We start from the raw sequence: 25,345 nt of genomic DNA on the forward strand, positions 1-25,345 counted from the left end.
TTATAAAGGCTAACCAGATCAGCCGATACCGCTTATCAAAAAACTAAGTTACAAGGGCCGGATGGATTATCGACTGCTTTCTATCAGCGTTAGTGGGATATTGTGGGAAATTCAGTAACGAGTGTTTGAATATTGGGGAATTGAGAACCCAAGGAAATTTTATTTGCAATCAAATACTGGTCAACAATGCTAGAATACATTAACGAAATACAGAGATTGAATTTGAAGTTGCTTATACAACCAAATACTCTCTCATTATCTAAGCTCTGTTTTACAAGGATGATTAATAAACATATATCTATCACGATACAATACCACTGAATGTTTTTGTCGGCACTAGTCACTGTTTTGATCTCTGAATATATATATATATAGAACTATCAAAATTCAAAAAGAGAGAAATAGAGTTGAGAAACAAAAGTATGAATGGTAAAAATGTATAGTAATGAAAAAGAATCAGAATCACGAAAGCGTTTGGGCAGCGTAAAACAATTTCACATACAAATTTGGCAATATATATATATATGTATATCTCCACTGATCTGAACATAGAGCATAAAGATCATTTTCTCTATATTCTTTACATGTCAATAAAGATACGACAGAAGAAAAGAACCATGTCTAGATGTTTGAAACTCTTTTAGAATATATTTTTTTTAACGATCTCAATATTAGGCCACGAAGAAGAGGAAAACCATGAGAAATGCAATCAGTACGAAGAAAATCTTAATCATGAGCCATCGGTTTGATGATATACTGTTGAGATACCTGGCCAATTGGCTCTGTGCGCCTTCCACATTCGCCAATGTATCTTCCATGTTCTGATCGATCCTGTACAAACCAATTTTCAACAACACATAATATTTACTTCCTTTCCCTCAAACGTTCAATGATTCTTACACACAGTTTGGTGTTTGACGAACCTGATAGCGATCTCCCCTTGCTGAGAAACCATGGTAGCTAGTTGTGTGAAGATATTGCTTAGCTCATGGATTGTTGATTCTACGTTGTGTAGAGCTTCTGCGCGGCTCTCCATATAAGTGTCTTGCAACGGGACCATCTGTTGTTGTTGTTGTTGACTCTGCTGCAACAATGGAGAAGATTCTGCCTCTCCCTGTCTCCTGTAAATGCACAACATATACAAAGGTCTTGAATTCTCTCGTAAATGCCATCACAACATTCTCAGGGAGATCTCAAGAGAGGTAAGTTCTACTTTGAAACCGTGGTCATCGTATTAGTAGTACACTCATTACCTTGGGACTAACTGAGACGATGAAGAAGATGAAGAAGAGCTACTTGCCCATGGAAGTGGAGCAGGTTGAGTAGCAGCAGGCTTAGAAGCCAAAGGGCGCTGGCGAACAAACGGGTTTGTTGATTCTTTTGACGGGTTAGACGTGAATCTTTGCCTTCGAATTTCATGGATCTTCATGTTCTGCAACATGAGACCAGTAAATCAAAGCTCAGCTTTAGCATCATCAACATAAAATAGAAGGGAAAACAAAGAAAGAACCTCGGTTCTCAAAGTAAGAACATCCTTAAACTCTTTGGTAGTGTCCATCAAGCGATTCTTGAGATCGTCAACAACAGTTGCTGAGTGAGTAGTTGTGTCTCTAGAGATGGTGCGTTCGTCATTATGGGAGTTGCGTACAGCTTGAAGGTCTATCAGAGCGGAATTCAGAGAAGAGATCTCTTGTTTGATTACCGCCGTCAACTCTTGTATCTCCCGTGTGGGATCATCAAAAACTGATGATCTCTTTGCCACTGGTTTTTGCAACAAAGTGACGAAGTTAACAAAGGAAAAATATAAAAAAAAAAACAACAGCTACTATTATCAATGCTAAAGGTCCTATGAAGTTATGTGATTTTAGCGTATCTATCATGATTCTATGCTAATTCCACAACTAATTACATCTTCAGAAACGATCGTCCTAACTCCTAAGCAAGCCACGTTATCCAGATCCACGAGCCAGTTAGTAAACTTAACTTACGTTGAGCAAGCTTTGATAGCTTCTGCGACGTCTGGTTGATAGCTAAACCGATGACAGCAGCTCGCTTTTTGAACTCCGATTGATTTGCCACGGCGGATCTCGGATCCTCTCTCCTTCCCCCACCACCACCGCCATACGGCACATTATTCGCCGCATCCGGAGCAATTGATCTCCTCAGAGTTTCAACGATACCGAAGAACTCGTCCGTCCGATCTCGATACGACGATTGGCCACGCCTTGCTTGCATTTTTGTTGTTCTTCCTCCTCCTTCGGATCTGGTCTCTCTCAAATGCAAAATCAAACAAAAAAAAAGAATCTAAGAGATTCAAACAACAATCGATGGAGGTTTTCCGATTTGAATCGCAATTCACCCCACCGTCTGCCTGTATCGACGGATACAGTGAATCGTAAACGAGCTTAAACCGGATCAACGCGTCGGCATAGTTTTCTCATTTCGTCCAACACGTTTTTATTTATCACATTTTGGCCCTCTATTTTTCATCTTTTTATAAATACTACCTGAGTTTTTAAAAAAAAATAATAGTACCCAAGTTATTAAGTGATTTACACTCTAAAACACTTTTGTAGGAGTGGAGGTTCTGCAATTTTTTGGAATGAAAGGGTCAAGATAACTTTTTTGGATAACCCTAATCTGTATTGTACTAATATGACAGTTGAAGATAGCACCAATACTTTTTGGTTGTCTTATATGTATGAAAATCCTGTTAAAAAATATAGAAAAAATGACACCATATTATAAACTCTCAGCATGCAGGTTTTCTTCAGAATAAGCCTAGAATGATGATTGGAGACTTTAATGATGTCAAGTACACCACAGAGAAACAAGGAGGCATTAAAAGGTCAGTCTCCTCGCTAAAACTATTTACCAAAATGCTAGCGGTTCTGGGATTGCAAGATCTCAAAACTCTAAGAGACAAGTTCACTTGGATGGGAAAAAGAGCGAAACGCACCATTATGTCCAAATTAGACAGAGCTGTAGTGAATTATAATTGGCTAGAAATGTATCCCGCTGCTCATGTTAGCTTGCTTCCTTGGATTGGGTCTGATCATCAACCTTTACTTGTTAATACTGAAGCAGAGAAATGCAAGAGAAGGATTTTTTAAAAAATATGATAGCCGTTGGAGATTGTTTCCTGACTTGAGACATGTTATTAATCAGGTGTGGAATGAAGAATGTTCTAGCCTTTCGTGTAAAGATATCCATCAAATCCTCAACAAATGCCGAAGAGAAATATCCCGGTGGAGAAGCAAACAAAATACCAACTAAGGTAAACTTATTCAACAACTAAAAGCAGATATACAAAAGGCTTATGAAGCACCGACTATTAATTATGATCGACTTGGAGTTCTAAAAACTGAGCTTCATCTGCAATATAGGCTTGAAGAGGAGTTTTGGAGAAACAAAAGTAGGGTTCTATGGCTCCAAGGAGGAGATAGAAATACAAGATATTTCCATGCCAAAACAAAGCAGAGACGAAGCTACAACAGAATCATCCATGTTCAGGATGACCGTGGGAATACCTATACTAAAGCTAAAGATATACATATTCACTCTGTCAATTATTTTCATTCTATATATAAGAATAATGGAGTGAATATTGAGCATGACCTTCTAAATGGGATTCCTAGAACAGTATTAGAAGAAGTGAATGCGAGCCTCACTAGACCAGTCACTGAGGAGGAGATAAGAAAAGCTTTATTTGCAATGAACCCAGATAAGTCTCCAGGACCAGACGGGATGACGGCTGGCTTCTTTCAGCACCATTGGAACACAATCAAATCAGGTGTTATTTCTTACGTCAACCTCTTCTTTGAGCAATCTATTTTAGACCCCAAATTAAACCAAACCTATATGAGCTTAATCCCCAAAATAGAGAATCCTTTAACCATTAAAGACTATCAACCTATAAGCTTAGCCAATGTAGTCTACAAGTTGATATCTAAAATCTTGGCGGAGCGTTTAAAGCCTTGGCTGAATGATATTTTATCTGAAAACCAATCTGCTTTTATCCATGGGCGCCACATAACAGATAATGTGTTGATTGCACATGAACTAATGCATTTATTGCATACCAAGAATTTAAAGAATAAGTTTATGGCATTGAAATTGGATATTGCTAAGGTGTTTGACAATGAATGGAAGTTTATTGATACATTTATGATGAAAATGAGCTTCTGCTCAAAATGGAGGGAGTGGATCAAGATATGTATCAGTACAGTTTCCTATTATGTATTGATCAATGGAGAGCCAACTAGAGAGATTAAACCAAAGCGCGGACTAAGGCAAGGTGATCCTATTTTGCCATATCTCTATATTATATGTACAGAAGGATTATTTAGATTGATTAAAAATAGCATCCATGCAAAGAAATTACATGGTTTTAAAGCCTCAAGAAGTGGCCCTGCCATCTCCCATCTATTTTTTGTAGATGACTCGCTAGTCTTATGCAAAGCCACAGCTAAAGAAACAAAAAAAATTGTCTCATATCCTCAATCTATATAAACAAGCATCATAACAAGAAGTCAACTTCTCAAAGTCGGCTATCACTTTTGGTAAAGGTACTCCTCACCATCTCCAACAACAAATAATGAATGCTCTGGGAATATAAAAAATAGGTGGTTTTGGAAAATATTTAAGACTGCCTGAGTGTATAGGTAAAAATAGAAAGGAGACATTTCAATATATCACACAGCATATAAGGAATAAGTTGGATAGTTGGTAAAGAATTCCTTCTTAAGGCAGTCATAACAGCTCTTCCTGCATATACAATGTCATGTTTTTTACTGCCTAAAACTTTGCTTCAGGAAATTACGAAAGCGATGAGGCAATTTTGGTGGTCAGCTACTAAAGACAGACATAAGATACCTTGGATAGCTTGGAACAAAATCACAGCTTCCAAAAAAGATGGGGGGTTTAGGAATACGGGATATGTTTGCTTTCAATAAGGCCCTCCGAGCAAAACAAGCTTGGAGACTAATGTCATGTCCTTCTACCTTGTTGGCTAGGGTATACTAGGTTAAATATTACATGAAAGTCGATTTTAGGGAAGCTGGCTGCTATCCAACATCGAGCTATGCATGGAAGAGCATAATACAAACCCAACCTCTTATTAGCCAGGGTACAAGATGGATCGTCGGAGATGTAGAGCATGCAGGTTTTCTTCAGAATAAGCCTAGAATGATGATTAGAGACTTTAATGATGTCAAGTACACCACAGAGAAACAAGGAGGCATTAAAAGGTCAGTCTCCTCGCTAAAACTATTTGCCAAAATGCTAGCTGTTCTTGGATTGCAAGATCTCAAAACTCTAGGAGGCAAGTTCACTTGGATGGGAAAAAGAGTGAAATACACCATTATGTCCAAATTAGACAGAGCTGTAGCGAATTGTGATTGGCTAGAAATGTATCCCACTGCTCATGTTAGCTTGATTTCTTAGATTGGGTCTGATCATCGACATTTACTTGTTAATACTGAAGTAGAGAAATGCAAGAGAAGGAATTTTTTAAAATATGATAGCCATTGGAGATTGTTTCCTGACTTGAGACATGTTATTAATCAGGTGTGGAATGAAGAATGTTCTAGCCTTTCGGGTAAAGATATCCATCAAATCCTCAACAAATGCTGAAGAGCAATATCCCAGTGGAGAAGCAAACAAAGTACCAACTCAGGTAAACTTATTCAACAACTAAAAGCAAATATACAAAAGGCTTATGAAGCACCGACTATTGATTATGATCGACTTAGGGTTCTAAAAACTGAGCTTCATCTGCAATATAGGCTTGAAGAGGAGTTTTGGAGAAACAAAAGTAGGGTTCTATGGCTCCAAGCAGGAGATAGAAATACAAGATATTTCCATGCGAAAACAAAGCAAAGATGAAGCTACAACAGAATCATCCATGTTCAGGATGACCGTGGGAATACCTATACTAAAGCTAAGGATATACATATTCACTCTGACAATTACTTTCATTCTATATATAAGAGTAATGGAGTGAATATTGAGCCTGGCCTTCTAAATGGGATTCCTAGAACAGTATTAGAAGAAGTGAATGCGAGCCTCACTAGGCCAGTCACTGAGGAGGAGATAAGGAAAGCTTTATTTGCAATGAACCCGGATAAGTCTCCAGGACCAGACGGGATGATGGCTGGCTTCTTTCAGCACCATTGGAACACAATCAAATCAGGTGTTATTTCTTACGTCAATCTCTTCTTTGAGCAATCTATTTTAGACCCCAAATGAAACCAAACCTATATGAGGTTAATCCCCAAAATAGAGAATCCTTTAGCCATTAAAGACTATCAACCTATAAGCTTAGCCAATGTAGTCTACAAGTTGATATCTAAAATCTTGGCGGAGCGTTTAAAGCCTTGGCTGAATGATATTTTTATCTGAAAACCAATCTGCTTTTATACATGGGCGCCTCATAACAGATAATGTGTTGATTGCACATGAACTAATGCATTTCTTGCATACCAAGAATTTAAAGAATAAGTTTATGGCATTGAAATTGGATATTGCTAAGGTGTTTGACAAAGTTGAATGGAAGTTTATTGATACATTTATGATGAAAATGGGCTTCTGCTCAAAATGGAGGGAGTGGATCAAGATATGTATAAGCACAGTTTCCTATTCTGTATTGATCAATGGAGAGCCAACTAGAGAAATTAAACCAAAGCGTGGACTAAGGCAAGGTGATCCTATGTCGCCATATCTCTATATTATATGTACAGAAGGATTATTTAGATTGATTAAAAATAGCATCCATGCAAAGAAATTACATGGTTTTAAAGCCTCAAGAAGTGGCCCTGCCATCTCCCATCTATTTTTTGTAGATGACTCGCTAGTCTTCTGCAAAGCCACACCTGAAGAAACAAAAAAAATTGTCTCATATCCTCAATCTATATAAACAAGCATCATGACAAGAAGTCAACTTCTCAAAGTCGGCTAACACTTTTGGTAAAGGTTCACCATCTCCAACAACAAATAATGAATGCTATGGGAATATCATAAATAGGTGGTTTTAGAAAATATTTAGGACTGCCTGAGTGTATAGGTAAAAATAGAAAGGAGACATTTCAATATATCACACAGCGTATAAGGAATAAGTTGGATAGTTGGTACTGAAAGTTTTTGTCTCCTGCTGGTAAAGAAGTCTTTCTTAAGGCAGTCATAACAGCTCTTCCTGCATATACAATGTCATGTTTTTTACTGCCTAAGACTTTGCTTCGGGAAATTACGAAAGCGATGAGGCAATTTTGGTGGTCAGTTACTAAAGACAGACATAAGATACTTTGGATAGCTTGGAACAAAATCACAGCTTCCAGAAAAGATGGGGGTTTAGGAATACGAGATATGTTTGCTTTCAATAAGGCCTTCCTAGCAAAACAAGCTTGAAGATTAATGTCATGCCCTTCTACCTTGTTGGCTAGGGTATACTAGGCTAAATATTACATGAAAGTCAATTTTAGGGAAGATGGCTGCTATCCAACATCGAGCTATGCATGGAAGAGCATAATACAAACCCAACCTCTTATTAGCCAAGGTACAAGATGGATCGTCGGAGATGGATAGCATGTCAGGTTTTGGAAAGATAAATGGCTTCCTCAATCAAATCTCCTCATCCCTAAAACCCCTGGAACTTTCGCTAACCCTCATCTCCTGGTCAAGGACTTGTTTATTCCAGGAACAAAAGTTTGGGATGAGCAGAAGCTCAGGAATTTGATAGAGGAAAGAGACGTCACTACTGTGCTCAGCATCAGACCGAGTACTACTGGTGGTAAATACAAGCTTCATTGGACCTATACTACCTCTGGAACATACTCGGTAAAATCAGGATATTATTCAGCGTCAACTGGACATTAACACAAGTCAAGATGCTCAGGTTTCCTCTTTACCTTCTTCAACATTACAGAATCAATTGTCAGCTAGACTATGGAAACTTAGTATTCCCCCTAAGATAAAAATATTTTGGTGGAAAGTTCTTCATAATGGAATCCCAGTAGCTGATAATTTAGCTAAACGAGGAATTAAAATAGCTAGAAAATGTCAAATATACGGGGAGGATGTTGAAACACTATCTCATATGCTTTTCTGCTGTAGAGTAGCCAAAGATATTTGGTCTCTTTCGGAAATTAGCACTGCTATTGATGTTAATCAAGCAGATATAATACCGCAGACCATACTTGGCTTCTTTAGCAGTCAAGATAGAAACCCGCAAAACACTTTACCATGGTTTCTTGGATGGAGAATATGGAAAATGCGAAACAAAGTATTGTTTGAGAATAAAAGAGATCATATTATCAGTGTTATACATGCAGCTCACTTGGACTACAAAATTTGGATGGAGCGATGATCAAAGCTAATGTACACACCGAGCAACCTCAACGCTCCAAGATCAATTCCATTCAAGAAGTTCTCCGGCCAGAAACTAAGGATTACTACATTGTAGATGCTTCTTGGATATCGCCAACAGATAAAGCTGGCGTCGGGTGGTCCTTACACAGCAGAGAAGGCACTCTTCGTATCCGTGGAAGTTCTGCAATACATCAAACGATCTCTCCGTTGGTAGGAGAAGCGTCAGCCATGTTGCTAGCAGTTCATCAAATGGTTAGACTGTCTTACAAGAAAGTTATGTTTGTAAGTGACTGGCAGCTTCTAATTATACATCAGGTGCAAGCTTGGGAAAGTCATAAAGAAGCTGAAATGGACATCAATGAAGCAACATCCATTATTCAAGACATTTGGAACTACTCTAAAAACAATAGCTTCAGTTTCTCTTTTGTTCCTAGAACTTGTACGCAATATGCAGGTCTGCTTGCAAAAATGGCCAGGATAAACAATCAGAATTATTTAATATCTTGGTCCTCTTAAGTTTCTTCTATTCCTTTTACCAGCAAGATCAAATTGTCGACAAAAAAAAAAGATATTGAGACAAAAGAGTGATCGGCTGTAAACTTGTAATCTATATTATTAAAACTGAAGTACATTTGAGAGTTGTTTGGAAACTTGGATAATAGTATAAATGAGAATTGTTTGGAAACATGGATAGTAGTATAAATGAGAATTGTTTGGAAACATGGATAGCAGTAGAAAATAATACTTGCTTATCTTAATTGATTTTTTAAAAGATTTTTATTATATTGTTAATCAATTCTAACCCTTCATCTATTATATTTACTAAATAAGTTAATATCATTTATTACAGAAGTACAAAACAAAATTTATTTGTTTTCAATTTTTATTTTATCTTTTACATTCATTTTTCTCAATTTTAATTATTTCTATACAAAATTCAAATCAAAATAATAATTTAAAATTAATTTATATAAATAATTGATTCAAATATATATATATATATATATATATTTTAAGAAAATTTACTAAAATATTTTCCAATAACCATTTAAAAAATATTTTCACTATATATAAGAAAAATACAATACATAACTTAATTAAAAACACCAACTTAAATTATGGTTTTTATATTTCATATTAAGTTTATAAATATAATATATGTGATTATTTATATGATGGTATGTATAAAATAATATTAATTATATGATTACTTATATTATGGTACATATAAAATATGATTAATTATATGATGACATATATATGATATATAATAGTGACATGAAAAACAAAACTTATTTGTTTTCAATTTTTTTATTTTATCTTTTACATTCATTTTCTCACTTTTTAACTATCTCATTAATTATATTTACTATAATATTTTGTCAGGATTATTTACATATTAACTATAATAATTCGACATATTTGAATGAAACCACTCTATTTGTGATAAGAATTCAAAATGGTTAACAATTTTTTTTATTTACTTATGTATCGGTTAGACATGGACATTCGGATAACTATTCAGCTACGAGTTATTTCTGTGGGTTATCATGCTTTTTGAGTTTTGAAACTAGACTTCATTTCGGTATTATAAATTTTCATGTGTGTTTCGAATCGGATCCAGATGAATTCAGTCTTGATATATACAAACCTACAAATATCCAAAAACTAATGTATTTGACGCCGGTACGGATATTTGTATGAAAAGTAAGAATATTAACCGATTCAATTCGGGTATGTTGAATTCAAATTAAACTAAAAATAACCAAATAACCAAAAGTAATCATATTATTCTATTTGATTCAGGTTCGATTATGATGTATAGAAATCTAAAAGTATTTATGCAATTAATTATATTATGATACATATAAAATATATAATACTAATCATAAAAATAAAATATCGATTTATAAGAAAGTAAAAATTAACACCCGCACGGGCGTGCGGGTCAATCTCTAGTTTAGCTTTAAAATTTGTGATGTAAAATTTAGTATACATGATATTTTGCGGTAGATGTATAATAATAACAAATTATTTCTAGAGTAATGTATTTTTCTTACACCATATAAAATATTGTTTTAGTGAATTGACTTAAATCATGATTGATAATTTTAAAAATTGATTTAAATCATGATTGGTAATTTTAAGGTTGTAGATAAAAATTAAAGTTAAGAAAATTTATACAACTCAACCAATCACCCTTAATATTTTTACTATTTAGAATTTTTAATATTTTTTTACCCTCCAGTTAGAGTTACAAGATACTAGTAGATAGTTAATCACATGAAATATGATTGTGTGGTTAAGAGCAATCCCATCTAATTTAAAGTGTAACATGACCAACTAAATTTAATTTGTAAATTATTATTTTCTTTAATATTTATCTTTCTACTATGTTTTCCGAACTCAGATTGAGAACTACTGAACTACGTTTCCAAAACTAACGAAGTTGGATGAAGTTATTTACTTACACTAAATATTTTTTTTATCTTTTTCAAAAAACTATTTTGTATACCTGCATATAAACTTGCAGCTAATAACTAACCCACCACATATTTATTCTGAGCAAGCATCATACATTACACGACTTAGATCATACATTCATGCTAATATGCTATACATCATTTGTCACTTTCTTTTTTTTTTTTTTTGACAGCAAAAAAACATCTACAGATTCATATTGACTCTGTAAACCAATTTGGTAACTCCGCATCCATGTGAACGACGAAAGACGGTTGTTTCCTAGCACTGCGTGCTAAGCTATCCGCCCTTGAGTTCTCCGTCCGTGGTACATGAACGATGTCTGAGTTGAGGAAACTTCTTTTCAAAAGCTTAATGTCCTCCAGATAACTTCCAAATGCTGGCCATTCTTCTGGTTCTGAAACCATCTTCACCAATTGAGAACAATCCGTTGCAAACGTCACCTGAATCTGTCTTAAATTCTTCATACATTCAATTGCCCAAATCAAAGCTTCCATCTCCGAATGAAGAGGTGAGAGACATGCCCTTACATTTCTTGCCCCTAATAAACCATCGAAACCCGGTAAAGTACTATACCAGCCTTGCCCTGAAAATAAATCCTTATCTTTCCATGATCCATCTATAAAGCACCATCGTCCTGACGTCACTAACGTAGAAGTGGTCTGTACCTGCTGTCCCCTTGTTGAGTCCTTTGCTACTTGTGCCTCAGACCAGAGTGATGACTCCAATTCTGCTAATTTAAGTGTTTCCCTCGGGTCAATATCCAGATTGCTAAAAACTTTCATCATTTGTCAATTACCTTCCATCATTTGTCACTTTCTACAAAGAAAAAATAAGATGAAACAATCTTGGCCATTGATTCTTTTCGGTCAATATCTAACCATTACATTCATTAATCATTTCATTGTCTTACATAATTTGTCATTTCTATAAAGAAAAAGACAAGACAATCTTAGCCGTTGAATTTTCTAGCCAAGATCTAACCATTGCATTCATTAGTCATTTAATATCTTATATTTGTATATATTTTATAGACAACTTTCATTTCTTATATAATTTGTCACTTTCTACCAAAAAAAATAAAAAAAATTTGGCCATTGATTTTTTTCCGGTCAAGATCTAACCATTGCATTCATTAGTCATTTCATATCTTGCATCATTTGTAATTTTCTGCAAAAAATAATAAAGACGAAAAAGTTTTAACCATTGAATTTTTCCAGTCAAAATGTAACCATTGTATTCATTAGTCATTTCATACCTTCCATCATTTGTAATTTTCTACAACAAAAAATAAAGACAAACAGTTTTAGCTATTGAGTTTTTCCAGCCAATATGTAACCATTGTGTTCACCATATCTTTTTTTTTTGGACAACCTTCATGTCTTATATAATTTGTCACTTTCTACCAAAAAAAAACAATCTTAGCCATTGATTTTTCCCGTCAAAATATAGCTATTGCATTTATTAATCATTTTATGTCTGACATAATTTTTTACTTTCTATAAAGAAAGACGAAACATCTCATTAAATTTTTCTGGCCAAGATCTAACCATTGCATTCATTAGTCATTTCATATCTTATATATTTTTTTGGACAACCTTTATGTCTTATATAATTTGTCATTTTCTACCAAAAATATGAGAAATCTTAGCCATTAAATTTTCTAGATAAGATTTAACCATTACATTCACTAGTCACTTCATGTCTTACATAATTTGTCACTTTCTACAAAAAATGAAAATATCTTAGCCGTTGAATGTTTTCAACTAAGATCTAACCGTTGCATTTATTAGTCATTTCATATTTTACATCGTTTGTCATTTTTCTACAAAAAAAAAAAAAACTAAACAATTTTAGCGATTGAATTGTTCAAGCTAATATCTAACCATTGCATTTATTACTCACTTATGTCCTGCATCATCTATCACTTAGTATTGCAATATGTTATAGTTATTTTTTTATCTTTCAGAATGTTTTTAATCTTGTTATAAAGAAAATTTCATGTCATGATAAAAATATATTATAGTATATAATTAACTGAGATGATATTTTCATAATTTTTTCGTTTAAAAAATCTGTCGGTTTAATCAAATCGTCATTCAACTATTTTTATGTCAGTGTGTTGTGAAAGCAAATCGTTCATACAAAAAGAGAGAATACTATAGCATAAATTTTGTGAAGGTAGATGTCATACGATAATTAGTAGGGGTGTTCAATCCGGATATCGGTTCGGTTTCGGTTCGGTTTTTTCGGTTTTTCGGTTTTTCGGTTTATAAAAAATAGCTACCATATTAACACCATATTTAATATGGTTTGGTTCGGTTTATATACCGTCGGGTTTCGGTTTATTCGGTTTTATACCAAAAAACTGTAAATATATTTATCTTTTAAAATATTTTGTGAATTTTACTTTATAAGATTAGATATCGGCTTTAAATTTAATTATAACATGGCGATATTTTGGTTTTTAAATAATCTATTTTTATTTTACTATTTAAATAATCAGTAAACATATTTAGTTAATAACAGTAATATTTTTATGGAATAAAAGTAAGAAATATCATTAATCCATAATACTATTAAACAAAAAAATAAAAAATATGTTTTTTTTTTAATTTGATAAAAAAAATTGAACTTAAATTAAATTATTAAATAACTAAAATAAACATTTAAGTAGGAAGATCATACCAATAAAATAAATTAGGTATATGTTATTAATTATATAATATAATTTACATATACGTATACTATTATATTTTAATTGATCGGTTTATTCGGTTTATTCGGTTTGATCGGTTTATATACCAAACCATATCCATATACCGCGGTTTCTTAAAAATGACATCCATTCGGTATATTCGGTATTACCAAATCCAAACCATTTTTTCTATTTCGGTTCGGTTCGGTTTTAACTGGTTCGGTTTCACCGGATTGAACACCCCTAATAATTAGTAATAAAATGTATCATTAAGAAAACTTACTTTCTAATTTCTTACTCCAATCCACTATTAATCACAATAAAAAATCCTTTTTTACTTTAATTATTGTTTTTCCTTTTAATATTTGCACTTTTAATTAAAGGCTCTCTATTATACTTTTTTCTTGTGGGACTCTCAGTTAATGTTCACCAACCAAACTCCAAAAGAAAATCATAGACAAATCTGATTTTTCTTTGCATCACTTTAACAAGAAATAAAAAGGAAATATTAATACTTGGACCTATTAAAATACCTCTGTTGCTGACAAACCTGTAACTTCGAAGTTCCCGTACGAAACAATTCCGACCAATGGGCATTGAAGCAAACTTATATCTAAAGATTCTAAAGAATTTACGTAAAACCGTAGAGTTAGTAAAAGTTCCCAAAACGTTTTAACTTTAACCCCTAATTATTTAAACAATTACAATAAAACCCGGTCCCACCCCCAAATAAGGAAGACGAAAACCCTTTTTCGAGAAATAAAGTTGAAACGTTACCGCCAAAGGAAACAAAAGAAAAAAGTACTACCACCATGACTTAATCATCTCCTTCTTCCCTCCATGGCAAAATCTCTCTGCTAGGGTTTTCGATTTCACTCTATCTCTCTCTCAAGCAAAATCGTGCTTGTTCTTGTTAATTCAACCATGGATATGACTACTTGCGTCGGCAGAAGAACTCGTTCGAGGACGGAATCGTACTTGAACTCACTTCTGAACAAATCAAAGGGGATCTCTGTGGAGAATCAATCTAGGAGTAGGATCGAGAGGCGGAAGAAGAGAGATTCCGTGCGCGATTCTGTTTCTCCGGCGAAACCGAAACCGAAACGGCGACGTGAAAAGAAGAGGACAGATGACGAGGATGTCGAGTTCGTTGAGACTATCTACCCGAAAGGTAAGCAGGATGATGATAATGTAGGCTCATCACCAGTGATTGCTCCTAGTTTAGAATCGAAATCGACTGTGAATGATGTGAATTCGATTGATGAGGAGAAAACTCCCGATGATGATGATTGCAGTGTCGATTGTGAGATGGATGATGCTGATTTGAGGGGTGAAGAGAAGGTTTCAGAAGCTGACGAGGTTGTGAGTCTTAGCTCTAGCTCTGAAGAAGAAGAAGAAGGCTCTGTAAAAGACTTAGAAACTGAAGTGTGTGGTGAAGATGACTATAGTGATGAAGAAGATGTTGAGTCTGACTCGTCTGATTACATGGAGGAAAGCTCAGATTCTACTTATACAGGGAGCTCTGATAGTGGTTTCGATTGTTCTGACGATGATGATGAGGTTGGTGGTGATGCTAGAAACACTGCTAAAGTGAAGAACAAGAGTCCTAGTGAAAGAGTGTACAAGAGGGAGAAGCGGAAGAATTATTATAAGAAGAATGATTTGGATGTATTTAATCTGCTAGCAAAATCTGTTTGGGACAGAACAAAGATTTTTGATGAAGACATTTGCTCCGGGGACGACGAGGAAGACACAGCAGACGTTGATACTAGAGAAGATCCTATAGTTAGAGACAGCTCTGGTGAATATCCTGTAGTTAGAGAGAGGAAACGAAGGAGATACCATAGGGAGAAAAAGAAGAAGCACTTGAATGTGACTGATCAGCTAGGAAACTCATTTTGTGAGAGTTTCGATGTTGGTGGAAAACCGTGGGTTCCGACTCATGTAAACCTTAGATTTGGTTGTGAGGAGGAGCCTGAGCCAATAGAGAAAACAGAAGAGGAGAAAGAGATAGACAGGTTGTGGGAAGATATGGCCTTAGCTTTATCATTGGAAGGTGTACGCTCTTCTGCTCATTCTAGAGTAAGAATACTATTCTCTGGTTTTTCTTTTCCTGATGATCATGCTTTTTTTCTTGTCATTGTTACGACATGAAATTAAGTCTTTTGCTTCAGAGTGGAGATGTGTCATGTAGCAATGGGAAGCATGACTTCGTACTTGATGAAGAAGTTGGTCTAAAATGCCGCTACTGTTCTTATGTCTCCGTCGAGATCAGAGATGTCTCGCCTACTATGGTAACATCCTTTGTGCTACTACACTTATTACTTGTTGATATTGTTTTTACTTCTGAACATGTTCTTTCCTCTGCATTGTGCAGGACAAGTATCGAGCTAATATTAATGACAAGAAGACATGCAGTGACAAAAAGAGTGGCGGTTTACTTGACAGTCTTGATTTTGCAGCTTCAGACCACAGCAGAGATATGGAGTCTTTGAAAAATACACAAGGAACAGTCTGGGAATACATCCCTGGCATAAAGAATAGTCTGTACCCACACCAACAAGAAGGCTTTGAATTTATGTGGAATAACTTAGCTGGGACAACAAAACTTGACGAGTTGAAGAGCTCAGTGGGAAAAGAAAGTGGCGGATGCATTATCTCTCACTCGCCTGGAACTGGTAAGACGCGTTTGACCATCGTGTTTCTTCAGTCATACCTAGAACAGTTTCCAGAGAGCCATCCTGTGGTGATAGCTCCTGCAAGCTTAATGCTTACTTGGGAAGAAGAGTTCAAAAAATGGAATTCAAACATTCCGTTTTACAACATGAGTAGTCAAGATTTCTCAGGGCAAGAGAACCAAGCAGCTGTCTCACTTCTAAAGGGAAACAGGCACCTTAGGAGAAACAAGGATTCTGTCCGTATGGTTAAGCTATATTCTTGGAGGAACAAGAAAAGCATTCTTGGAATCAGCTACAATCTGTATGAGAAGCTCGCCGGGAACAGGTGCGCCGGAGAAGTACAAGAATTTAGAAAGATGTTGCTAGAGTTGCCCGGGCTGCTGGTCCTTGATGAAGGCCACACACCGAGGAACCATAACAGTTGCATTTGGAAAGTGCTGACTGAAGTCAAGACGGAGAAACGTATCATTCTTTCGGGGACACCGTTCCAGAATAACTTCAAGGAGCTTTCTAACGTCTTGTGCCTGACGAGACCAGCTTATGCAGATAAGATCTCTTCGAGGCTCCAAGATCTCACGAGGTTGAGCCAAGAAGGCAAAAACGGGAGGTTCGATGAAGAGGTTGGAATCTCTGAGTTAAAGGATATGATTGCTCCTTTTGTTCATGTTCACAAAGGAAACATCCTGAGAGAAAGCCTTCCTGGTCTAAGAGACTGTGTTGTGATGTTGAACCCGCCTTTTCAACAGGAGAAAATCTTGAAGAGAATTGACCATTCTCAGAACACGTTTGAGCTTGAGCACAAGCTTTCAGCTGTTTCGGTACACCCATCTCTGTATATGTGCTGCAAGCAGACCAACAAGGAACGGTTAACAATTGGGCCAGTAGCATTGAAAGTCCTAGAGAGCCTTAGGCTTGACTCAAAAGAAGGTGCGAAAACAAGGTTCTTGATCGACTTCATCCGCTTCAGCCAAACAGTGAACGAGAAAGTCTTGGTGTTCAGCCAATATATTGACACTCTAGAGCTGATCAGGGACCAGCTCAACGCAGTATTTGGCTGGACTGAAGGAGAAGAGATTCTGTACATGCATGGTCAACTTAAACAAACAATAAGACAGCATCTGATCAATAACTTCAACAGACCAGACAGTAAATCTAAAGTGCTACTGGCATCAACAGGAGCTTGTTCCGAGGGTATTCACCTTGTCGGCGCTTCTAGAGTTGTCCTCCTCGACGTTGTTTGGAACCCTTCTGTTGAGCGGCAAGCCATAAGCCGAGCTTACAGAATTGGCCAAAAGCGGGTGGTGTACACTTACCATCTCATGGTTAAAGGCACAACTGAGTGGGGAAAGTACTGTAAGCAAACCAAGAAGCATCGAATATCCGAAATGGTCTTCTCTCCCACCAACGAGAAGGACAAGCTTATTGAAAACGAAGTTGTGTCTGAAGATAAGATCCTAGACGAGATGGTTCGCCATGAGAAGCTGAAAGACATGTTTGGGAAAGTACTTTATCGCAAAAAGGAATCTGACATGTTTACCGACATCCTCTGATTCTAATATCGTTTTGTTTCTGTTAATCCCTCTCTTGAGACTCTCTCTCTCTTGGCGTTTATATATTAATAATACAATTATACGTAAGAGACAATCTCTAGCTTGAAAGATTCATTTGCAAGACTGTTTACAAAAGGGGAAGAACCAAAATAACTATAACCATGGCCAACACTCTAGAAGATAGAGGCTGCAACCTCGGTGAGTTGCCTGTATCAATCATCACAGGGAACTCACAAAGATCATCAGAGGGATCTTCATCAGTGATCAAACCCAACCCCAAGAAATCACAGTCCCATGTTTTCTGATCATGCATCTGATAATACATATTAAAAGCATACGAAGCATTGCCCACGTTTGTAAGATGGTTGCAAGAGGAACCATACCCAAGCGCTGTACAATCAGATAAGCTACAAGCGTAGTCGACGTTATCAGCCAAGTCATCGAGGTTAAACGCGTTAGTGTCGAGAACACACCACGTTTTAGGAAGATACTTCACATCTTGTACAGGAACCAGAGTCTTATCATCACCTTTACCAGACAAATCAAGCTCGTATTTGGGTCTACCATCAAACTCGAAGATGCCCCAATGCCTCTCAAAAGTCCCCGGAGCAATACTCTTAGCATCTTCATCGACAAGGCTGAAGAGATAAACATCCATGATCACTCCTTTCCTCGCTGGAGTTCCATTACCAGACATAGCATGCTTTACCATTCCCTGGTTGAATCTCTTTGCACTCTTCGCGTTAGCGTTCTTGTCTCCGTCCGTAGGCCATCCAACTTCTCCCACGATGATCTTCATCCCCAAGAAGCTGTATCTTTCCATTGCACAAACCAAAGTGTCGAGATTCGCATCAAACACATTATTATAAACCAAATCTCCATCTCTCAAAGAGTTGTTACTCCCATCAAAGAAGGCGAAATCCACGGGGAAGTAAGCGTTTCCGTAAAGACTTAGAAAAGGGTAGATGTTGACCGTGAAAGGAGAATCATGTGTATACAAGAAGTTGATTATCTCAATCGTTACATCTCTGAGCTCAGGCCTAAAGTCTCCAGCTGATGGGACAGGGTTTGATTCAGGAGAAAAGTAGATGTCTGCGTTGAAAGGAACCGTGACTCTCACGTTTTTCAGACCAGCTTCCTCTAGTGCTTTTTGTATGTTGACGAGAGCTGGTAAAGTGAACTCAACGTATGTTCCGTTATATGTCTGAAGGAAAGGCTCGTTTCCGACAGCTATGTACTTGATGTTGACTCCACCGTTGTAAGAATAAGCGGTGACGTTCTCTTCTACCCATGAAGCTGCTAACGCTGGATCTTGAGCGACTTCTTTAAGCAACCGGTTTGGTATTCCGATCATGACTTCGATGTCTGAACCAGTTAGAGCGTTTAAGATGTTTTGGTCGGCTTCGAACAGTTTTAGCTTAGTAAATCCATTGTCCTTTAGCATCTTCACCACGTTTTCAGGTGGAAGCTGGTGACTCGCCATTGTTCCCCAGTTCACTCCTACACTCGTATTGCTACAAGAGGCGATGGAGACTTGTGAGACAAGAAAGAGACATAGAATCATCTGATGAGAGAAGAAGGTTTTTGTTGATCTTGATCTCTGTTCTGCCATTTTCTCTCTTGTCTTTTAGATGAATCTTTTCTCTTTTCTTTATGGGGTTCTAAAGATGAAAGGTGATTGGATCTGTGATTTGTCCTTGATTCAGTTAAAGGAGCAGACACAACATGCAAAACAGCCATTGTCTTTGTGGAAACACTTTGTGCATGCCTCTTTGACAATCCACGTAGCATTGACCACCACCTACTGTATTACTAAAAAAGTTACATAATAGATGATTATTATTAATTGTGTAAAATTTAAAGAAACATGTGGCATTTTATGTAGATGAGCAATGAACCTATATATACCAATGAGAATTCTACATCATAGTTACGAGATAAGTTTGTAGAATTGAAGCAGTGTGTTATCCATCGACGCAATTAGTTTTCATCCGCTGTATCATTCTTAGTTTTAGTCAGCAGAGTCCTGAACAACTTCGAAAATCGTGATATTAAAGGTTTTGAGTTAAGTTAGTGGGTTCATCGTCTTCATCTTCATTCTCCAAGGTTCTTATATACACTAGCTAGTAACAAGAATCAAGAGTCCAACCTTAATTTTTTTTATCTGCTATTAGTTGTTCCGGTTAATCTAGAGTGGAACGCACAAAATCTAACTTTACTTTTAAATTTCTAAAAACTTACATAATTCGCAGATAGATATACCGAATTATACTTAATAGTAGAGATATTCAAGAAAATACAATCTATTCGCCAAATATACAAAAACTCTATAACTAAAGTTATGTTCGTTTGGCTACTTTATTTGGATGCACGTGTTTTAGATGTTGTTTTCAGTTAAAATTTGTGCCCAAATATTGCATATGGATATAAATAAATTTTCATCTCAAAATTCTAGAACTATGTTTTCTTTTTGTATTTGGATACATCATGCAAATGAATACAAAATCTAGATGTTTCATCCCAATGATGTGTGAGCATATGTTAAAGAGATGAGGAAGATTACAAAGTGGAAAATGAAGATGGAGGTGATGTGAATTACTGTTATACACTAGCAAGTAACAAGAATCAAGAATCCAACCTTAATTTTTTTATATGCTATTGGTTGTTCCGGTCAATCTAGAGTGGAACGCACAAAATCCAACTTTACTTTTAAATTTTTAAAACTTTACATAATTTGCAGATAGATATACCGAATTATACTTAATAGTAGAGATATTTAAGAAAATACAATCTACTCGCTAAATATACAAAAACTCTATAACTAAAGTTATGTTCGTTTGGCTACTTTATTTGGATGCACGTGTTTTAGATGTTGTTTTCAGTTAAAATTTGTATCCAAATATTGTATATGGATATAAATAAATTTTCGTCTCAAAATTCTAAAACTATGTTTTTTTTTTTGTATTTGGATACATCATGCAAATGAATACAAAATCTAGATGTTTCATCCCAATGATGTGTGAGCATATGTTAAAGAGACTAGAGCCCGTGTCTGCGTTTCGTGCAGATTACATGTTTAATTAAAGAACAGTTTAATTAAAATTGGGAATTTTAAAATTTCTGAAAGTGTAAGTTAAGTTTTTTTTTTTTATAATGCGAAGACGTTGGAAGCGGTGACCACTTTTTTTTATAAACTAAAGTAAGTTTGAATAATAAATTATGTTGATGAATTTAATATTCGTAAGAGAAAATAGTATTTGAATGTACCTATTTAATTGCCGTAGAAAATTGTAACGTAAATTTTAAAAAAGTTGACTGGTGTCGTTTGCTATGAGGCTTAGGATAGCAATTTATTCTTCTTTTGGAAGTGTTGTATGATATCAATATCGTTGTCAAATTAGAAGCGCGATCCAGGTGTGGTTGTGAGTGATAGTTTCCCTGAAAAAGTGAAATATTTGTAAGCATTTAGTTTGACATAAACTTTATGTTTAGTTTATTACCTTCATGTAACCGTAGAATGATACTTGTGATGATTACGATTTGGTTTTTCCTGGTAGATATGCGATTTAACTCCCTGAAATTAGACGTCTCATTGTCCCATAAAGTTAAACGTACCAGTTATCTACAAATAATTATTGTATTATATTTCAAATTTTTTATATTTTCTATATATCTAGGGTATTAGGGTCATTTTGGGCATTTTGCTACATGTCATCTCTACAATTAAAAAAATAAACATGAGATGGATAATTTTATTTAATGTTGGTAATATCTTATGCATCATCTATAAAATAAATATATATTCATATATAACATTCCAGATTTAGTAATATTATTATTTTTATATAATTATACAATTTGTATTACTAAAGCTTTTAAAAATATACAATTTTTAAACATCTAATATCTAATCGTATGATATTTAGTTTCTTATATATCTACAAAATTTTAAAATATTATTTAGGCCAAATGTTTGATAATTATACAATTTTATATCATTTTTATTAGTTTATACAATTTGATATAATATATATCAAATCTATATTAAATTTTATTAAGATAATAGTAAAATCTATAACATTTAATAAAATTTATTTTTAAATATAAGTTAGAACAACACTAAGAACCTCAATTAAAATAGCATAATAATGGGATGCGTGAGAAGCTTTGTGATTCAACACGCCTCCGGTCACTGTGGCGAAAGACTAAACAAAAACATGTAATTTCATAAAATAGAATGAGCTTCTTAGTTTCTTGGTATCATATACCGTAAATGGATATTGGACTGACTTCAGTATTGACTGGGATTTAAATAAATTGTTTGGGCTTCATAATTGACATGGATATTAATCCAGTCTGAGATGAGCTGTAGATTGATTGGTCAGGAATTTTCTGCCTATGTGGCATACTTTAGAAGCTTTCAAAATAGTTCCTTTTATATAGTAAGATGATGAAGATTACAAAGTGGAAAATGAAGATGGAGATGATGTGAATTACTGTTGTACACTTTCATCATACTTGACAACGATCAAAAGTTGGTCCTCAAAACAAAATTGATGGTAATCTACATTAATGGACTAATCAGATTTTTTTTTTGTCAAAGAAAAAGTGGATATTACTTAATTTCGACTCATTCGTGTAGTACATTCATGGACTACATTTACTTGATTAACACATGATCTTTACGTAAGAATGACATACATTTTTGAACGTGTCGAACAATTATTTATGGGTTGCGTAAATATTTCTTGTTAACCAAGTAAGTGAATCAATGAATTAATAATCCAAAAAAAAATCAAGAATTGAGAAAAACTATTCTCCCATTGTTAAAGAGAGTTGTGAGTACTCCACCAATTTAAATGACCGTTTATTTTGTTTTTGAAAATCACTTCCTACAACAGATAATTGTGGCCAAATATAAAACCATATTTCACATCAACTCTAGTTCACTCTCCAGCTTTTTGTCTTCTTCTTACCCTTGGTCTTTTAAAAATAAAACACATCTCAATATGATAAATGTCTTAGACTTTGCAAAGAATGTGCTAGCAAGGAACTTCATTGTAGAGCAAATCATTTGATTTCAAATGCTCTTCATATTTTCCGTGCTTCCAAAAAACAACTTTATTTCGAAGCAAATTGATGTTTTTGAAGAATGTATTTTCTGTGTAACAGGACGAGTGTTTATGGCCCTTTTTTAGAATATAGGTTGTAATTTTGTTTTTGGTGTATATGTAGATTTTATTGATGTAGAATTATATCAATAATTTTTTAAGCACTAAGTATAAAGCTCTAGAAAAGTTGATTTCTAAAGACAACATGTTTTTTTTATTTAGACAATATGCTTTTTATTTTAATTTTTCTTCCATATAGTTTGGTACATCATCAAAATCGAACAAATTTTGTATAATTTGAAACTTTAACAAATAACTATCTAATCAACAAACGTAAATTAAATCACTTAAACTGAGAACTTCCATCTTCCACATCCAAGTTCTCTCTTCCTCTTTTAGCAACACGTGAGCTTACTCTTATAAAACTCACAATATGAGGTAATTTTCTTATATACTCTTCAAAAAGTTTATAAAGCTTATTCTTAAGGTGTTCTATCTTTGCTTTGGAAGTGAATATATCAAGCTCATTATAACAACGATTCTAAATTTTGATGTTTATCTTAGGATCAAATACATCATCCATTTGCAAGAATAATGTTATATTGTTTCCTGTATTTATCAAACTTTTTTCTCATCTTAGAAATTATCTTTCTAACGATGTTATTTTCACTACTCATGTTCAATTCTAACAAACATTGAATCTTCCAGACATCCTCCAAATATAAGTTTGATGTTAGATAAATTGTCCTAGACATTAGAGTGGTCATTTAGTAAAATAAAATCAAAATCTCATAGATAACTATTGTCCTTTTTCATTTTTTTGGGACAATGTTTGTAGCTTATATCAACCACTTTAAACCTATTTAAATCATGTTCATACTTCAAAGCTTAATCAAACGCCAAGTAAGTTGAATTCCATCTATGATCACTTTTTATACAATCTGAGAATACAATCATTTTTTATGTTGAAGTTTTGAAATACTCCACAGTATCTTGAATCTTAGACAATGCACCACTAATAACATCTAAACCATCTTGTACTATAAAATTTAATATGTGAGCAAATTACCGCGCACATAAAAAAAATTTCCCTTTTGCACACCATATTATCATCCAAATTCAGCATATCCTTCAAAATTTCTTGCATACAATCATTAGCTATGACATTATCTACTTTTAGAGAGAACATTTGCTGACAAAAAAAGTGAACATTTTTCTCTGTATTTCCCATTTTTAAAGCATTTTGACCTAAAAAATAAACATAATGAACTTTACTAGTTAAATCACTCATGTGCGGAAGAATCATATCACATAATTACAAAATTGTGCTATGCAATATCCACTTTGCATCAACATAAATACATTCAAAACTATATAACTATCCTATAGATTGAAGCAGTCCAACAATCTTAAGTTAAACATAACTTATGAATTTTTTCAAACTTATCAAATCTACTGATCCATTAAATCTACTTATTCATTAACATACAAAATCTTTTACCCATTAAGATGTTGGATTGGTTTGGATATATATATTAGCTTAAACATATTTTGACAATTCTATTTGTACCTATTATAATATTATTGTAACTTCATTATCAAATTTTAGGTAAAGTTATAATTCTCCATATTTAAAGTATCAAAATTGAGGTAAAGTTAGAATTTCTTCATATTATTGCAACCTAATCATCAATTAAATATAATTTAAAATTACACGACCATTTTTTCTATTGATAATTCGTTACATTTACCATTAAATATCATATAATCTTACCTATTAACTATATATATATATATTTCATAAAAATATTGTTTGTGGAATTTATTCTAATTTTATTGTTATAAACTAGTAAGTTTTATATATGATTTATTTGTTGTAGAAAATATCAAATATGGTGAATTATATATATGTCTATTTAAACAATCATTTTATACTAGTGTTAAAAAGTCTTTGTCATTTACTCTCTTTGTTTCTAAATAATGCATGTTCTTGCATTTTTTACTTGTTTCTAAAAGATCAATGTTTTAGATTTTCTATGTATTTTTAATATAATGAATTGTAAACTACAAGAAATGTTAATTGATAAATTTTGGATTTATTTAATTGCTATTAGTTTAAATTTATGGAAAATTTTTATAATTATAAAAAATTAATGCATTGATAGTTAAATATTTTATTTTAATATTTGTAAAAAATCTAAAATATGCGTTATTTAGAAACAGAAGAAGTATTAAGTAAGAAATCTAAGAAATTAAAGTTCAAAAAAGGTCTAGGCAATTAAGTAGTTGTATATATATTGTGTAAATTGGTTGAATTAAATAAAAAATTAATTTTTGATTATATAGCTAATAATAATATATTTTATTTTTAAAGAAAAATAAAATATATTAAATATTTATAACAAAAAATTGCATATGCTTAGAATTTAGGGCAAATCTCCAAAATAGCACCTTTCTAAGTTT

The 25,345-nt window shown here is 34.1% G+C and overlaps 4 protein-coding genes across 5 annotated transcripts; 2 read left to right on the forward strand and 2 right to left on the reverse strand.

Moving 5' to 3' along the window:
• Nucleotides 1–421: 421 nt before the first annotated feature.
• LOC103828638 (syntaxin-32) lies at nucleotides 422–2,459 on the reverse strand. The gene is made up of 5 exons (XM_009104263.3): nucleotides 1,989–2,459; nucleotides 1,511–1,761; nucleotides 1,254–1,432; nucleotides 924–1,121; nucleotides 422–831 (listed from the first exon to the last, which is right to left on the reverse strand). Exons 1-5 carry the CDS (start codon nucleotides 2,233–2,235, stop codon nucleotides 672–674), a joined length of 1,035 nt encoding a protein of 344 aa, XP_009102511.1. The 5' UTR covers nucleotides 2,236–2,459; the 3' UTR covers nucleotides 422–671.
• A 5,899-nt stretch (nucleotides 2,460–8,358) lies between these two features.
• On the forward strand, nucleotides 8,359–8,880 carry LOC117126820. Its single transcript, XM_033275942.1, has one exon. The coding sequence runs from the start codon at nucleotides 8,359–8,361 to the stop codon at nucleotides 8,878–8,880; it is 522 nt and encodes a 173-aa protein (XP_033131833.1).
• Nucleotides 8,881–9,635: 755 nt separating this feature from the next.
• LOC103828642 (SNF2 domain-containing protein CLASSY 4) lies at nucleotides 9,636–17,885 on the forward strand. 2 transcript variants are annotated; one of them, XM_009104268.3, is made up of 4 exons: nucleotides 14,488–14,714; nucleotides 14,839–15,625; nucleotides 15,718–15,837; nucleotides 15,921–17,885. In XM_009104268.3, the coding sequence occupies exons 2-4, from the start codon at nucleotides 14,852–14,854 to the stop codon at nucleotides 17,769–17,771; spliced, it is 2,745 nt and encodes a 914-aa protein (XP_009102516.1). In that variant the 5' UTR covers nucleotides 14,488–14,714; nucleotides 14,839–14,851; the 3' UTR covers nucleotides 17,772–17,885. The 2 variants fall into 2 exon arrangements, with proteins under 2 accessions (XP_009102514.1, XP_009102516.1); XM_009104266.3 differs by having other exon boundaries at nucleotides 9,636–15,625.
• Nucleotides 17,856–25,345, reverse strand: LOC103828641 (glucan endo-1,3-beta-glucosidase 8). The gene has a single exon (XM_033274479.1). The coding sequence runs from the start codon at nucleotides 19,381–19,383 to the stop codon at nucleotides 17,899–17,901; it is 1,485 nt and encodes a 494-aa protein (XP_033130370.1). The 5' UTR covers nucleotides 19,384–25,345; the 3' UTR covers nucleotides 17,856–17,898.

Source organism: Brassica rapa, chromosome A07 (assembly GCF_000309985.2).
Source record: "Brassica rapa cultivar Chiifu-401-42 chromosome A07, CAAS_Brap_v3.01, whole genome shotgun sequence".
In the NCBI taxonomy this organism is placed as follows: domain Eukaryota; kingdom Viridiplantae; phylum Streptophyta; class Magnoliopsida; order Brassicales; family Brassicaceae; genus Brassica; species Brassica rapa.